Below are 19,055 nucleotides of genomic sequence, written 5' to 3' on the forward strand. Positions count from 1 at the left end.
TATTCACGATATTGTTGGTTTAAAAAAAATTAAGATTAAAGTTAATTAATAACCTGTGAGGTATAAAAAATTTGGTAAGTGTTATTATTAATAAAATAGTTTGTTTTATTTATGTTGCTTTATTTATTCCTGCGGAATATTACAAATTTGTATTTGTATATAAGTTATATTGATAAATAATCATAAATGTGGGAAGTTTCATAAAGCTTGAAGTAAGAAATAGTTCTTTTTATATTTTTGGTATGTGGTATCTTGTTTTTGTTTGTTTTATTAACACATACCGTTTTTTATTAAATAAAAATAACTCGATTACATTTTTTCAGTTTTAGTACAATTTTTCAATAATATTTTAGTTGTCAGTCAAATTTTAAATACATGTATTAATTCCTGCTATGCGTTCCAGTTGTACCCAATTTATTTCTTTTGTAAAATAAAATAAACCACTTGAAATTAAAATGACAGCACATCTATCACTGTCAAGGATCTTCTCGTTGGACAGACTACATAAATTAATTACGTATGTGTATACCTTTAAGATTGTTAGATAAGGATAATATTTTTCCATCGATCGTGTCAGATGATGCTTTTGAGAGATTTGTTGATTCATCAATGTTTTTCGGTCAGTCGAGATTATTGTTGTTTATTGTAAACTTCGGCAAGTTTCGAGCGGAATAAATTTATTTGTGTTTTTGATTTCGACGATTTTCTGTAATATCCCTTGTTTTAATATAATACTAATTGCAAGATGCATGCTTGTCGCCCATGCGTAAGTACAACTTAACAAGTATAGCTAGAGACGTAAGAAATATAAAATAACACGGCGACCGGTGCTATCCCCAAGTCTCTCCCTATATTTGTACAACTGTACATCTCTGGTTTTTGCCATTTACGCGTGGACCACTCTGGTTTTTTCTTTGTACGCAACAACCAAGCTGTAATATCTCTGGGACTAAGCGTATTATTGCTTTTTCGAATGACAACATTTGTCGTTGTATTACGCTATCTAATTTCTATGAAAATGTAACGTATCTGGTTTTTCCCGTGTAGTATTCATTTGTCCACTCCATTTATTGCTATGAAAACGATTTAGGTATGTCGCCAATATTGAAGTTATTAATGTAAATTTGATATAATCTATTATTGTTTTAACGTTCTAAATTATCCGCAATTAACTCGAAAAACACTACGATCCGGAAATAAATCGGACATACGCTATAACAGTTGCATTATTTGCGCGGTCGTTTTTTTGCGCCTCGGCAAGTATAGCAAGGCTAGCCAAGCATACTTGGCAAGCGTACGATTAATCGACTCCGCCATTTACCGGCAGAGAGTGAGGACGCGACAAGTGATCAAGGAACCCGTTCTCAATGACATGGTCAGCATATCCAATAACAAATAAGCTTGTCAAGTACGCCAGTCGAGAATCCGCCTTAAGGATAATAGTTTTCTATCCATCGTGTCAGATGATGTTTTTGAGAGATTTGTTGATTCATCTATGTTTTTCGGTCAGTCGAGATTATTGTTGTTTATTGTAAGCTTCGGCAAGTTTCGAGCGGAATAAATTTGTTTGTGTTTTTGATTTTCGACGTTTATTTTCTGTAATATCCCTTTTGTTTTAATAATATACTAATTGCAAGATGCGTGCTTGTCGCCCATGCGTAAGTACATATCTCGTTTTTGCCATTTACGCGTGGACCACTCTGGTTTTTCCTTTGTACGGCAAAATAACCAAGATGTAATATCTCTGGGACTTTTTTCGAATGACGTTAACATTTGTCTATCAAGTTGTATCGCTATCTTAATTTCTATGAAAATGTGACATATCTGGTTTTTTCCCGTGTAGTCTACATTTGTCCACTCCATTTATTGCTGTGAAAACGATTTAGGTATGTCGCCAATATTGAAGTTATTAATGTAAATTTGATATTACATAATCTATTATTGTTTTAATCGTTTTAAATTATCCAATAATTAACTCGAAAAACACTACGATCCGGAAATAAATCGGACATACGCTATAACAGTTGCATTATTTGCGCGGTCGTTTTTTTGCGCCTCGGCAAGTGTAAACAAGGCTAGCCAAGTATACTTGGCAAGTGTACGATTAATCGACTCGGGCTATATTTACCGACAGAGAGTGAGGACGCGACAAGTGATCAAGGAACCCGTTCTCACGACATGGCAAGTATATTCCAATAACAAATGTTTGTCAAGTACGCCAGTCGTGAGAATCCGCCTTAAGGATAATAGTTTTCTATCCATCGTGTCAGATGATGTTTTTGAGAGATTTGTTGATTCATCTATGTTTTTCGGTCAGTCGAGATTATTGTTGTTTATTGTAAGCTTCGGCAAGTTTCGAGCGGAATAAATTTGTTTGTGCTTTTGATTTTCGACGTTTATTTTCCGTAATATCCCTTGTTTTAATAATATAATACTAATTGCAAGATGCGTGCTTGTCGCCCATGCGTAAGTACATATCTCGTTTTTGCCATTTACGCGTGGACTACTCTGGTTTTCCTTTGTACGGCAAAATAACCAAGCTGTAATATTCTGGGACTAAGCGTATTATTGCTTCCTTTTTTCGAATGACGTTAACATTTGTCTATATAAAGTTGTATCGCTATCTTAATTTCTATGAAAATGTGACATATCTGGTTTTTCCTGTAGTCTTCATTTGTCCACTCCATTTATTGCTGTGAAAACGATTTAGGTATGTCGCCAATATTGAAGTTATTAATGTAAATTTGATATTACATAATCTATTATTGTTTTAACGTTTTAAATTATCCGCAATTAACTCGAAAAACACTACGATCCGGAAATAAATCGGACATACGCTATAACAGTTGCATTATTTGCGCGGTCGTTTTTTTGCGCCTCGGCAAATATAGCCAAGGCTGGCCAAGCCTACACTCAGCAAGTGTACGAATAATTGTGATCCTTTGACTCGGGCCATATTTACCGACAGAGAGTGAGGACGCGACAAGTGATCAAGGAACCCGTTCTCACGACATGGCAAGTATATTCCAATAACAAATGTTTGTCAAGTACGCCAGTCGTGAGAATCCGCCTTAAGGATAATAGTTTTCTATCCATCGTGTCAGATGATGTTTTTGAGAGATTTGTTGATTCATCTATGTTTTTCGGTCAGTCGAGATTATTGTTGTTTATTGTAAGCTTCGGCAAGTTTCGAGCGGAATAAATTTGTTTGTGTTTTTGATTTTCGACGTTTATTTTCTGTAATATCCCTTGTTTTAATAATATAATACTAATTGCAAGATGCGTGCTTGTCGCCCATGCGTAAGTACAACTCTGGTTTTTGCCATTTGCGCGTGGACTACTCTGGTTTTTCTCGTCTACGGCAAAATAACCAAGTTGTAATATCTCTGGGACTAAGCGTATTATTGCTTTCTTTTTTCGAATGACGTTAACATTTGTCTATAAAGTTGTATCGCTATCTTAATTTCTATGAAAATGTGACATATCTGGATTTTCCCGTGTAGTCTTCATTTGTCTACTCCATTTATTGCTGTGAAAAAGATTTAGGTATGTCGCCAATATTGAAGTTATTAATGTAAATTTGATATTACATAATCTATTATTGTTTTAACGTTTTAAATTATCCGCAATTAACTCGAAAACACTACGATCCGGAAATAAATCGGACATACGCTATAACAGTTGCATTATTTGCGCGGTCGTTTTTTTTGCGCCTCGGCAAATATAGCCAAGGCTGGCCAAGTACACTTGGCAAGTGTACGATTAATCGACTCGGGCTATATTTACCGACAGAGAGTGAGGACGCGACAAGTGATCAAGGAACCCGTTCTCACGACATGGCAAGTATATTCCAATAACAAATGTTTGTCAAGTACGCCAGTCGTAGAATCCGCCTTAAGGATAATAGTTTTCTATCCATCGTGTCAGATGATGTTTTTGAGAGATTTGTTGATTCATCTATGTTTTTCGGTCAGTCGAGATTATTGTTGTTTATTGTAAGCTTCGGCAAGTTTCGAGCGGAATAAATTTGTTTGTGTTTTTGATTTTCGACGTTTATTTTCTGTAATATCCTTGTTTAATAATATAATACTAATTGCAAGATGCGTGCTTGTCGCCCATGCGTAAGTACATCTCTGGTTTTTGCCATTTGCGCGTGGACTACTCTGGTTTTTCCTTTGTACGGCAAAATAACCAAGCTGTAATATCTCTAGCACTAAGCGTATTATTGCTTTCTTTTTCGAATGACGTTAACATTTATCTATAAAGTTGTATCGCTATCTTAATTTCTATGAAATGACATATCTGGTTTTTCCCGTGTAGTCTTCATTTGTCCACTCCATTTATTGCTGTGAAAACGATTTAGGTATGTCGCCAATATTGAAGTTATTAATGTAAATTTGATATTACATAATCTATTATTGTTTTAACGTTTTAAATTATCCGCAATTAACTCGAAAAACACTACGATCCGGAAATAAATCGGACATACGCTATAACAGTTGCATTATTTGCGCGGTCGTTTTTTTGCGCCTCGGCAAGTGTAAACAAGGCTAGCCAAGTATACTTGGCAAGTGTACGATTAATCGACTCGGGCTATATTTACCGACAGAGAGTGAGGACGCGACAAGTGATCAAGGAACCCGTTCTCACGACATGGCAAGTATATTCCAATAACAGTTTGTCAAGCACGCCAATGTGAGAATCCGCCTTAAGGATAATAGTTTTCTATCCATCGTGTCAGATGATGTTTTTGAGAGATTTGTTGATTCATCTATGTTTTTCGGTCAGTCGAGATTATTGTTGTTTATTGTAAACTTCGGCAAGTTTCGAGCGGAATAAATTTGTTTGTGTTTTTGATTTTCGACGTTTATTTTCTGTAATATCCCTTGTTTTAATAATATAATACTAATTGCAAGATGCGTGCTTGTCGCCCATGCGTAAGTATATCTGCCATTTGCGCGTGGACTACTCTGGTTTTTCCTTTGTACGGCAAAATAACCAAGCTGTAATATTCTGGGACTAGGCGTATTATTGCTTTCTTCTTTCGAATGACGTTAACATTTGTCTATAAAGTTGTATCGCTATCTTAATTTCTATGAAATGACATATCTGGTTTTTCCTGTGTAGTCTTAATTTGTCCACTCCATTTATTGCTGTGAAAACGATTTAGGTATGTCGCCAATATTGAAGTTATTAATGTAAATTTGATATTACATAATCTATTATTGTTTTACCGTTTTAAATTATTAGCAATTAACTCAAAAAACACTACCATCCGGAAATAAATCGGACATACGCTATAACAGTAACATTATTTGCGCAGTCGTTTTTTTGCGCCTCGGCCAGTGTAAACAAGGCTGGCCAAGTATACTTGGCAAGTATACGATTAATCGTTTGACTCGGGCTATATTTACCGGCAGAGAGTGGGGACGCGACAAGTGACCAAGGAACCCGTTCTCACGACATCGACATGGCAAGTATATTCCATTAACAAATGTTTGTCAAGTACGCCAGTCGTGAGAATCCGCCTTTAACCGAATATTAACTATTAATTAAACTGTACTTTTACGCTGTTTGTATGGTATCACTGTTGGTAACTGTTTTATCAAAGTCTAGTTGGACGGCTTCGTAGCGTCTTAAGTAAGCTGGAAGACAGCCTATTTACTTTGATGTTGAAAAGCATTCCAACTCGACTTTCATAACACCTTAACTAACCTAATCTATTTCAAAGCCATCGCAAAAACAATTTCCGATGCTCGTAATCAACTTTGATTTGCTGATCGTGGCGCAATGTGACCAACATGACGATCATAAAAATCGTTTTAAACTAATTTTTGCAGCTTTAATCTTAAAACTAAAAATATTTATTACAATTCATTGCTATATGAAGAAAAATGAAGAGCTGCTCGGTATCTTATAATATACAACAAATTTAAACATCTTTTCCCAAAATTTTATTTGTCAGGTTTATATGCTTCAGTGTCAATTTCGATATGAATGAAAATGTTTTTAGAAAAAAAAATGTTTTTGCGATTACCGTTATCTACACAGCGACCGCTTCACCAAGTAAGACCGTCGCGCAGCATAGTTACATTAAACTCGGAATGTAGATGGGGCTCGAAGAGCCCCACCTTTTCATGATATTTTGACGACGTTTCGTGCACTATGAAACCCCATCATCAGTGACGAAAAAATCGTCCGATTTAATGAGTCTTCGGAGCGTCGTAACTGGGGCCCGATGGCTAGGGGGCTGAAACTCGGAATGCAGATGGGGCTCGAAGACTAGACTAATGAGCTGAGACTCGAAGTTTCGTGTACTATGAAAACCCATCATCAATGGCGAAAAAATCGTCCGATTTAAATTAAATTTGATATGTCGAAAGATTGGACCAAGGCCAACTTAATCGTGTACGACACGTGTCACTGTGACAGTTAGTTTTGACGTAAGAAACGTTAAAAGTTGATTTCATCCGGTCGCGACCGAATTTGGTATGTAGATTATGTGAGTTGGTGCCACCCTGCAAAATTGGATACGACGTTTCGTTTACAACTTCATCAGGGTGGGATGGACAGACGGAGAGACGCACAGGCAGACTGGGAGACGGACAGACAGACGTTTCACTTCAAATATACGCACAGAGTGCACACACTAGCACACACAATTTTTTTCTCATAAATATGAATTTCCGGTTGACCTGACGTGTAGAGAAATAAACGACAAGTTGTATTATATTCAGTTTATATAAAAAAATATTTTTTTACCGTTATATAAGACTAACATAAAAATACTTACTGAAATATCCTATAGAGATATCCATAAATCTATCTCTTAAGGAATGACTGGCAAGTCTAGCTTGTAGTTCTCGACATATGTAATATTCCCATTTATTTGGAGGTTTCTGATGTTTCAACGCTACTGTGGTGCGCATATGTAAATTCTGCGCTTTGAATACTGTTCCAAATTGCCCCTTACCAAGTAGTTTTTCTATAATGTAGCTATCACTACCTAAAATAATTTAAATCCGCATATTAATACAATTATTTCAATGATGAAAATATACAATTATTGAATCTTAATTTATTAACAATGAATTATTACTTATTCGATTAACAATTTTTGTCTTATATCGAATATAATACACTCATGGGCAGCTTAAAATTTTGATGTAATTTAAAGTTTAATATACACTACTTAAAACAATTATCGCATATTTTCTAAAAAAAGCATTAATTTGAAAAACACGGCACTGTGAATTCCCTGACTAACGATTTTAAATAGTATGGATACTTTGAAGGGAAATTAGATACAATAAGTCTACGCGCTAACCTGTAATTTTTAGTCGGCCGACTATTTTGTTGCAAAAGTGAAAACAACACATACTTATGAAGTCGATCGGCCGACTATTTGATTGCATGTGAGCGCGGCTCCATAAAGATATATTGGTTACAAATATGCAACTAAATAGTCGGACGACTAAAATTTCCTGTCAGCGCATAACCTAAGGATAACCTAAGGAAATAACCAATATAATCAAATATTGGGCCGATCGGCTCCATAAGAATGTATGTTTTCACTTTTGCAACTTAACAGTCGGCCGACTAAAAATTATATGTCAGTTCGTACCCTAATTATCTCAAAAAACTCACAAGAGAAAGGCAGAAAAATGCATGCTTCATTTAGAAATATTTAATAATTATTTTTATTCAAATATGTGATAATTATTTTGAGTAGTGTATTTTATTCTAGTAGACCGATTTTGATGTTTTTTTAAGCAGTATGTAGTAGCGATGGGAACTATCGAATGAATTAGACTATCGAATTGTTACTGAATGAATGATTTCAACTATTGAATGGTTTTATTCGAATAAAATCATTCATTCATTTGTATAATAAAGCATATGTGACAACCTCGCCGTGCGACTAAATGGTTATCGTTGAGTTTTTTGGTTTATCTCATTAGCTCTATTTTTGTTGGAGATATTCGCTCTTGAGGAAGACTAACATTTTTTCGTAATTTTAACATTAGAACTTTACCTTTGCTTCCGTCAACAGGTCCGAGTCAACAGACCTAGTAAGTTTTCAACCTATTGTTTTAAAGCAAGACACCTTGACATAACATTTGCTTCGTTTATATTCTTTATTATAAATTTGAAAAGCTAGCAAACGGTGGTTGCTTAGCAATAAACGTACAATAAGTCAAAACCGTTATTTTTAAATAACACTTGAACTGTTATTTATATATAACAGCTTAAAATAACAGGTTTCTGTTATTTTTTGACTTTAATGTTAAACACCTAAAATATCATACACATTGTCCAAAGTGTAGTAAAATCATAAAAATCCTCATATTTATTTCTTAATAAAAAATAATGCACTTAAAATATAAAATTTATAAGCAAATTAAACTCTGTTTTAATTTTTAGAATATGTTTATTATATTATTAATAATTAAGAAAATAATTATTAAAAAAAATCAATATTACTAATTAAAAAAAATAATGAGCTTAGACAGTCTTTATTTTTTTAAGTAGTTGAAAATAGTGATGGGTTGTTATTTAACTATCTGTTATTTTATAACAATTATTTATAAATAACATAACGCAACCGTTACTACTTCTAAAAAATAACAGATATAAAATAACGACACGTAGAGATCGGCCGCTCGTGAAACGAAAAACGAAGTCGGCGCTCTGCACCACCACGAAATTCTATGCTGCTCGAAGCAATTCCAAAAAACAACTAGTATGGATGGAAAACATGTTATTTCGTCAACCATCGATACAGGAGGCGAGACAACGGACAACGGAGTGGGGAAAGCGCTACGGCGAACGTAGCTGCTTCGGTCGAAACCGTCGATGGTCGTATTGGGTTTGCAACAGTTTAAAAATAATATGATATAAAAGAAGCAGGTTTTTTGAAACAGTTGCGGGCATAACGCCTGGCGGTCGAGATAACAGGAGTGGGAAAGGAACCCTGCTGCATCGGTCGATTGTCGATGGAGGCTCGCAACGGGTTGGAGAAGCAGTCATTTTAGATATGTTGTTTTTGAACCTGTTACGAGCATAACAGGGCGGCGGTCGAGATAATCGGAGTGGGAAAGGAACGCTGCTGCATCGGTCGATTGTCGATGGAGGTTTGAAACAGGTTGGGGAATAACGCATCAGTTGTTTTAGATACATTCTGTTTCAACCTGTTACGAGCATAACGGACGGAGGTCGAGATATTATGGCGCTGTATGTTTTAGTACTTACTTATTAAGTTTCAATATTTAGGTATTTATTTATTCTGAAAAATTTTCAGAATAATATTTTAAGATTTTTTAAAAATGTATACATTGTGTTTTGAAAAATCTGGTCATTGATTAATCACGATCCTGCTTAAAGCCCTTGACGTAAAAAGCTGATTTTTGGAAAACGGATTGGCTTTAGTGTGTAGAGGTTCGACCAGAAGGGATTTTTCGAAACTCGAATTCTAAGGGGGTGAAACTACTCTCAAATATTAGAATATTTTTATTTAAAAACCGGTGAGTTTTTCGGAAAAACTCTTAAAACACGTATATTTTATTATGTTGTTTTACATATTTTAAGATTTTTTAAAAATATATACAGGGTGTTTCATAAAATATGACCACTGAGTAATCACTATTCTGCTTAAACTGCTTGACGTTTAAAGCTGATTTTTTGCAAACGGATTGACTGTGGGGTTTAGGTTCGATAAGGAGGGGTTTCTCGAATCTCAAATTCCAACAGGGTGAAAACGCCCCTCAAATATTACAATATTTATTATTTAAAAAACGGTTAGTCTTTCGGGAAAACGCCTGGACACGCATAATTTATTTTGTTTTTTTTACATATTTTGAAATTTTTTAAAAAATCATACAGGGTGTTCCAAAAAGTTGAGTAATTGATTAACCACGATTCTGCTTAAACTGCTCGACGTTAGAAAGCTTATTTTTGACAAATGTGAGACAATTTTATCCAGTTTGTATGTTAATGGAAATTCTTGTTTTGCTTTATCATCACCATTAGAAATTATTAATTCGACGCGAACGAAGTCGCGGGTACACGCTAGTTTAAGTGTAAAATTAATTCGAACTCTAGTGTGTAGTTGGTTTACTTATGAAGAATATACTACACATTTTCTTATATTGCTATTTGTTGACCGCAAATGGTAAAATCATAACTAAGAGCTCCTCGCCCGTGGAATGAGATGCACTCTGTACACTGCTACGCAATCTCGCTCGGATCGAGGGGCAGGGCGTAGGTAGAAGAATGTATAGGTATAGACGAGTGGCGGAATTTTGGCTTTTTTATATCGCAATTTGTAAACAGCGCTTATTTGTAAACAACCACCGTTTTTAGAGAGGTATTTTAGATAACAATCGTTATTTAGAAATGTTTTGACACCCTGGAAATACTACCACCGAGCACGTCATTGTTGCAACTTGCAACTGCGTTAATACGCCTGGCGGTGACCGCCTCATATTCTTTCAGATATTTAGCAGTAAAATAAAGAAACCTGTTATTTTTAAGCTGTTATTTTAAGCTGTTTTTTATAAATAACTATAACAGTTTCAACTGTTATCTAAAAATAACAGTTTTGCCCATCACTAGTTGAAAAGCACTTAATATTTCTAATCACCAACGTTCTAATGCATTTAATAACTAAATTTCTAATCATCATTCACAATTTCTTAATATCATTATTGTTGACAGGCAAGTAAAATTGTCTTTGAAAAGTTATTAAAATGTAGCAAAAACAATGAAAGTACATATTGTAATAATAAATAACATTTTGTTTTCCCTTGTAAAATTGATAAATGGGAACTTCCATTTTTAATTTAGAAAGAGATATCGTAAAGTCAAATAATTTAGCTAACAAACTGTTTAAAAGATCATCAAAATCAGTCCACTAGAACACAATATAGAAAACTGTAAAATACATCAAAATTTTAAGTCGTCCGTTTTTCGTGTCGTTGAGTGTAATTTGTATTGGATTTTTTGTTATTGCCGGATCTGAACTAATTGAAATTTGAAACGACTAATTTATTCTACTAATTTCGAGGTTCTGAATGAAGCTTAATGGTTTGGAACCATTCATAATAACCGACAATATCAAAAATTGGAAGTAAGACATTATGTTACAAACCTATGTATATTGGATCTTTTCTAATTGATAATTTAGGATTTCCGTCAATTTGTAAAAGTCCCTGATGATGGATTCCTGGAAAAGATACTCTCTCTAATAAGCGTGATATTAAATTTGGATTAAAAGGATCTGATGGTATATATTCTAATGGACGAGTCAAATTAGGAGGTGGAATTTTTCGCACAGGACTTTCTATTGGTGTCGACTGCATTGGAGAATGGGGTGTACATATAACTTGTGTTGGTAATACGTCCTCTAAATCATCCATTAGATTACCTGAAAATAATTAAGTCATCTTCACAAGATTTCTTTATAATATTTATCGGTATCATACCTAAGAGACTTCGTCGCAATGCTGCGTTGGCCTTTAAATTTTGTTCTAAATAACTATTATGTTCTTCCGATATTGTACTCATTTTAATTTGCTGGCTATAAATTGATGATTTGGTAGCTGCCCCGCTTGAACTAGAACTTGATCTAAAATATAAATGTTATGAATTACATTTGAGTATGGAAGATTAACTAATGGCAGCTAATAAACAAATACAGGGTGTTCCTTAATGACATGCTAATATTCAAGCGGGTGATTGCTGATCATATTCTAAGAAAAAAACTTCATATGAATGTATGTCCTAAACAACTTAAATTTTGAGATACAGGTTGGTAATTTTTTTTCATAATAACTCCGATGTTATTATAAACTCACCGGCAAAAAAAACCGGCCACTAAAAACTAGTCCCAATTTCAAAGTTGGATTGCTCGCGAACCACTCATTAGATTGTGATGATTTATTTTTTAAATTGTAAATTAATTCCTTCTTAACGGATGCTACGTCAGAAATTTTTATTTCGAATTTATTTTGAGCATATACAGGGCACAACAATAAGACGAAGTTTTTTGCCCGAACTTTGTAACACCCTGCAGGTTGCAGCAGCTGTAGTAGCTATTGCTAATTCAAATCACATTGTAGCCTCATCTTTTGTGAGCATTTTATTTTTTTAATCATGACTTTATCTCTGTATTGGAGATACGCTGCTTTAAAACGAACGTCTCGGAAAAATGCTTCGCAGGCAGAAAGTTTTATGAGTAAATAGTCAAGGCAACATAGGCGAAAACGGATTTAATAGTGTTTGCAATATGACAACGGTTGTCAATTGTTGGCAATTAAAAAATGCCATTATCTGTGACGGATGTTGCTCGTATTGTGGCTTTAGTTGAGGATGACCGAAGTCAACGTTATGTGTCCTATACCCGGGGTATACCTCGAACAATCCAGGATGCCTGGAATCGGTATATGGAAACGGAAAATTTCACCAGGCGAGTGGGTTCTGGAAGAAAACGGAAGACAAATGCAACTGACGACCGCTTTATTGTCCTGAATACTTTACGAAATCGTAGAATTACAGCGTTTCAGAATCAACATCTGCTACAAGCCGTGCGTAGAACTCAGTCAGTGAGAGAACAATCCGACGAAGACTAAAAGAAAACAGCTTGTCTGCAAGGAGGCCTGCCACAGGACCCCAGCTACTTCCAAGACATCGTCGAGCACATCTTCAGTTTGCGCGTTTACATGTGAATTGGGATATTGAGCAATTGACTAAAGTACTTTTCACGGATGAATCGCAGTTTTGCCTGCGAAGCATTTTTCCGAGATGTTTTTTTAAAGTAGCGTATCTCCAATACAAGATCAGCCAGAAAGGACAAGAGATCGGCCAGAAAGGACAAACGAGCTTGGCATGAACAACTAGCAAACGAGGCACAAAAAGCCGCAGAACAACGCAATATGAGGGAACACTTCAGCAACCTGCTTGGACCAATAAGTGAACAAAATTTCGACAACGAGGAACCGGAGCCAACAATCGAAATGCCTATCAACTGCGACACGCCAACGAAAACAGAAATACAAAAGGCTATTAAAACACTTAAGAACAATAAAGCAGCCGGCCCCGATAGCGTCCCTGCAGACCTCCTCAAAGCAGATCCTAGCACAGCAGCAGACATACTGCATCATCTAATTACCCGAGCTTGGGTATCTAACATCATCCCAGATGAATGGAAACAGGGTCTCATTATTAAACTCCCTAAAAAGGAGATACCACTAACTGTGACAACTGGAGAGGTATTGTTTTGTTAAACACCATTCACAAGATAATATCTTCTATAGTTCATTTAAGGTTAAACTCCTATATAGAGCCTACTCTGAGAGAGAACCAAGCTGGTTTCCGACCGAACCACTCGTGCATTGACCATATTAACACATTGCGCATTACCATAGAGCAGTCAATAGAATTTAGGTCACCTTTATTTTTATTATTCATAGATTTCGTCAAAGCTTTTGACAGTATCCCCCATGCGATGGTATGGAAAACTCTAAAAGAAAAAGGTGTTCCGGAAAAACTAATTAATATAATCAAGGAACTCTACAGAAACACAGAATGGAATGTGCTGCACAACGGGAGAACAAGCGACAGTTTTAACTTAGGGACAGGAGTAAAGCAGGGTTGCACATTATCGCCGCTTCTATTTAATATCGTACTCGACAGCATTTTGACTAAAGCCACAGCAAACATTAGGGGAGTACAATGGACTCTGACATCACATCTGACGGATCTTGATTATGCTGATGATATCTGTCTCACAACGCAATCCTTCAAAGACATGGAAGTGATGCTCAGACGTCTAAAAACAGAAGCAGACAAAGTAGGATTAAGCATAAACATCGACAAAACAAAGTCAATGCGCATTAACACAAACAACAGCACTCCATTCAATGTAGGAATCAAACATGTCGAGAATGTAACAGAGTTTACTTACCTGGGAAGTATTGTAACAGCAAACGGTGGCGCAGACGCGGATATTGTCAGCAGGATCAGGAAGGCGCGGCGAGCCTTTGGCCAACTAAAATCAGTTTGGACCTCCCGTCAACTCTCCATACAAACAAAATTAAGAATATTCAATTCCAACGTCATACCAGTTTTATTATATGGCTGCGAGAGACATGGAGAGTGACAAAAATATCCATCAACCGTCCACAGGTGTTTATCAATCGCTGCTTGCGGAAAATACTTAAAATCTTTTGGCCAGACACTATACGTAACACCGACCTGCTTCATCTTACAAACCAACAAGAAGTAGGCATTGAAATCCGCAAAAGAAAATGGGGTTGGATAGGTCACACTTTGCGGAAACCTGATAGTAAAATATAAGTATAGTATTTTTTATTTTATATAAGTATAGCGAAATCTGCGTTGGAGTGGAATCCCCAAGGAAAAAGAAAGCAAGGACGACCTGCTCACACATGGAGACGTTCCATACTGGATGAGCTTCAACAAGTAGGGTCAACATGGAAGGAAGCAAAAACAACTGCCAAAAACAGAACCCGATGGAGAGCTTTCACTGAAGCCCTTTGCTCCGCGTAGGAGATATAGGATCCTATTTATCTCCAATACAAACAGAGATAATGTCGTGATTAAAAATACAAAATGCTCACAAAAGATGGGGCTACAATGTGACTTGATTTAGCATACTACCGCTGCTGCACCCTACAGGGTGTTACAAAGTTCGGGCAAAAAACTTCGTCTTATTGTTGTGCCCTGTATATGCTCAAAATAAATTCGGAAGAAAAATTTCTGACGTAGCATCCGTTAGAAAATAATTAATTTACAATTAAAAAAAAATCATCAAAACCTAATGAGGGTTCGCGAGAAATCCAACTTTGAAATTGGGACTAGTTTTTAGTGGCCGGTTTTTTTTCCGGTGAGTGTAGATATATTTATGAAATTTGCTACGCGTTTTCTATACATCAAAATGCCCTATTTTGATGTACCAGGGGCGTCCATACGGATATTGAATTGAATATTTTTGAAGAAAAAAACGGTACGCCACTGACTTCTCTTAGAATAAAATTATTTTCAAAATCCTCATTCATTTCTCAGCAATTTTCATCTCCTGATTTTTTTTGGGCGGACGCATAGTTGGTTTTGCTTAAAAAAATAAAGGTAATTCTACTTCAGGGTCATATCGCTAAAAATCTGAGGCGGTGAGTGTTGTGTGGAAATGGTTTTTGCCTGGGCTGGATGGAAATTAAGTTTCAGTTAATCAGTTTCATACATAAAAAAGGTGTATGAAATTTCATAAAGATAATTATAACAACCTCAGAATTATTAGGAGAAAAAGGTATTTTTTTAGAAAATTTTACCACCCTGTATCTCAAAAGTTAAGATGTTTAGGACATATATTCATATGAAGATATGAAGTTTTTTTCTTAAATAGGTCCAATAGTCAGTGGCGTTGACCTTAAAAAGCACCAAAATATTTCAGTGCTGGACACCAGCACCAAATTTGGCACACAGCTTCTACACATAATGGGGCTTCAAAAATTGCCGGGAGATAATCTCTGGCATGTCCGGATCATCCTTTGATGACGTCATCAAAATGGCGGACAAAATTTTTAGCATGAAATTGGATTATCACTTGTAACTTTGTTAATATTTAACCGATTTTAAGTTTTAATAGCTCATTTTAAAGCTTGAATAATTTGCTAAAAAAACATATTCAGTTTTTTTGTAGGAGGGGTAGTTTTCACGCATCAATTAAAATTGGAATAAATAAATGAAAAATGACGGTTATATTCTAAACAAATTGAAACGTTAAACCAACAAAACAAAAAAAAATAATTTATTACGTATACTACTCATAATTTTAACTATGAGTAGCCCCCCCCCTCCCCCATCGACATATCCCCCCCTTGCCATGTCTCTGAAATGTTACACATTTGTTTTAATAAGCGAAGTAATAAAACTTTTTTTTTGAAGAAACAAAATGTACATAAAATAAATATTTTTTAAATATTTATTTTTGTTAACGAACGGATTGTGGTGAGAAAAATTTCAATACATGATGTTATTAAAAGAAATAACCTACCTTTACTCAGTCAAAAAAAAAATCCAAATTAAGTCCAAAGATAAACAAAAAATCGTCGATCTTCGAAAGGACAGTAATATTTTCAGTAGACTTTATATTGCTAGTCAAGTTAGACACTTGGGCATTAATGAATTTGTTGCCAAGGAGAACATTTCGTATCCACCATCTATATCGGAATTCGGAAAATTGCAAAAACCCTCAAAGAAATATGACATTGTTTCATGCATTATTCAGACAACAAAAATTACCGACAAATTTGTTGAGGCACTTAAAGTATCTACACTAATTATTGATGGAGCTGCCCTTGTTCATATGTTGATACCTCAATCAAGCAGAACATTCCAACAGTATAGCGAAAACATCGTTCAATCTTATACTCGGTCAAGATTTGCAAGGGTAGATAGGGTCGATTTTGGTTTTAATCAGTATAACCCGGAAAGTTTAAAAACAGAGACAAGGGAGGCGAGAGGTTCTGGAGATAGGGAAGCATAAAGCCCAATGTGGTAATTCCCAAAAATTTTAATTCCTTCTTGGCACAGAGCCAAAATAAACAGGACTTGTTTGGGTTTTTGGCTCAAAACTTAGTAAAGATGGATGTACCGATTGGAAAGAAAATAATCTGCACATATGAGAACTTGGTCATTAGTTCCGATAATGAGATTTCTTATAATGATATTTCCTCAACATTTTATGAAGAAGCAGATGCAAGACCCTTTCTACATGTATGGCACGCTTCCACCTTTGAGGGACATACCAAAATTACTATAAAAACAGTAGATAGTGATGTAGTTTCTTGCAATATATGCTTTTTCGATGTTACAGAACATAGAGGAGTTATGGGTTGAATATGGAACGGGAAAAAATCTACAGTACCTTCCAATTCACCAAATTCAGCAAAAACTTTCACCTGGTGTTTCAAACTTGCTTCCCTTCTTTCATGCATTTCCGGGGCAGATACTGTTTCAGGTTTTGGGGGAATCAAAACTACAGCATGGAAAACATGGATGTCGTAAGAGAGGGTAGATGCAGCTTTTCTTAAATTTCAGAACATACCCAGCACCGAGACTATATTCGAAAACGAGAAAGCTTTTATGATTCTTCAAAGATTTGTTGTACTTATGTATCACTCAACTAGCACTGCGGAAACTGTAAATAAAGCAAGGCGAATCCTTTTTTGTCAACATAACCGTTCCATATTCAACCGTTCAACATATTCCGCCAACGTGTGAAGTTTTGCTTTTGCTAAATCATCTTAAAAGAGCAATTCTGCAGTGTTTCGTGTGAAGATATTGCCTTCAACGAGACGCAGAGCGGCCAAATCTAGGCAGGAAGTTGGGGATCAATTTGAACCACTTTGGTCTACAAGTTCCGATATTTCAATAGAAAAATTATAAGAGTTTATCGCCTCTAAATGCATCCAAAGATGTAATTCAAAATGTCGTTGTGTAAAAAGTACCTTAAGGTGCACAATGCTCTGCAGGTGCGAAAATGTACCCGCGAATAGTTTTCTTTTATTTGGGAATATTGTACATATTGTTATTAGTTACTATTTTTAATTATAAGTGATAATGAAGTTAATTTTAAGTTATTTTTAGTTTAAAAATGTATCCTCTCAAGTTATTTTTAGGAACATTTTTGGTTATTTTTTAGGAGAATTCAGAAGAACTTTCAGGGCTGGACAATATAATGCTCTGTAAACGCAAAGGCCATGTATCCGCGAAATTTTCTTTTGTTTGGGAATATTGTACATATTATTATTAGTTACTATTTTTAATTATAATTAATATGAAGTTAAGTTAATGTTAAGTTATTTTTAGTTTAAAAATGTATCCTCTCAAGTTATTTTAGGAGCATTTTTATTCATTTTTTAGGAGGATTCAGAGGAACTTTGCATGAGGGCTGGACAATGCTCTGTAAATGCCATGTAGGTACCGGCGAAGTTTTCTTTTGTTTGGGAATATTGTACATATAGTTACTATTTTTTAGTAATAAAATTAGTGTTAAGGTATTACTTTAATATTTTATCTTGTAGCTCTATATACATTATACATTTTGATAACTTTTTAGGTGTATATAGGTTTGAGGGGTGGACAGGAACTAAAAAAGAAAAGACTTAAGTAAGGGGAGGGTAGAAAAAATAAATATTTATTTTATGTGCATTTTGTTTCTTCAAAAAAAAAAAAGTTTTGTTATTTTACTTATGAAAACAAATTTGTAACATTTCAGAGACAAGGCAAGGGGGGGTGGGAGAGGGGAGAGGGGTGGCAAAAAATAGTTAAAATTAAGAGTAGTATACGTAATAAACAATTTTTTTGTTTTGTTGTTTTAACGTTTCAATTTGTTTAGAATAAAACCGTCATTTTTCATTTATTTATTCCAATTTTAAGAGATGCGTGAAAACTATCCCTCCTACAAAAAAACTGAATATAGGTTTTGTTTTAGCAAATTATTCAAGCTTTAAAATGAGCTATTAAAACTTAAAATCGGTTAAATATTAACAAAGTTACAAGTGATAATCCAATTTCACGCTAAAAATTTGGTCCGCCATTTTGGTGACGTCATCAAAGTATGATCCGGAGATGCGAGAGATTGTCTCCCGGCAATTTTTAAAGCCTTATTATCACTAAAAAGCGTGTGCCAAATTTGGTGCTGGTGTCCGGCACTGAAATATTTTTAGGCTAACGCCACTGACTACAAGAATCATTCCCTTAAATATTAACAAATCATTAAGGTATACCCTGTATAATTCGGTAAAAATACCTTAAAGCGGCAGTTAGTTTAATATAACAATATTGTTATGTTTCAAAGTTTTACACATTTTGACAAAAGAAGATAAAAACTTCAATGTAGTACACAATCCAGCAGATTGTACTGGCGGTAGGTACATAATAAAATCATTTCTACGTGAAAGCAATATTGATTGACTGCTATCTCGCCTCTCAGGGTCTGAATTTTGTAACTTAGAAAACGTTAAGCACTTTTA

General features: G+C 35.1%; 1 protein-coding gene across 1 annotated transcript in view; it reads right to left on the reverse strand.

The window, feature by feature from the left end:
- Nucleotides 1–19,055, reverse strand: part of LOC115880552 (mitotic checkpoint serine/threonine-protein kinase BUB1 beta-like) — a 110,351-nt gene that overhangs the window by 31,767 nt on the left and 59,529 nt on the right. Inside the window, exons 12-14 of the mRNA XM_030897782.1 lie at nt 11,484–11,626; nt 11,150–11,425; nt 6,794–7,006 (exon numbers count right to left, since the gene is read on the reverse strand). Coding sequence (XP_030753642.1) covers nt 6,794–7,006; nt 11,150–11,425; nt 11,484–11,626 — 632 coding nt within the window. The remainder of the gene's footprint in view (nt 1–6,793; nt 7,007–11,149; nt 11,426–11,483; nt 11,627–19,055) is intronic.

The sequence above is a fragment of the Sitophilus oryzae genome, unplaced genomic scaffold, assembly GCF_002938485.1.
Source record: "Sitophilus oryzae breed Bouriz unplaced genomic scaffold, Soryzae_2.0 scaffold_1625_pilon_pilon, whole genome shotgun sequence".
In the NCBI taxonomy this organism is placed as follows: domain Eukaryota; kingdom Metazoa; phylum Arthropoda; class Insecta; order Coleoptera; family Curculionidae; genus Sitophilus; species Sitophilus oryzae.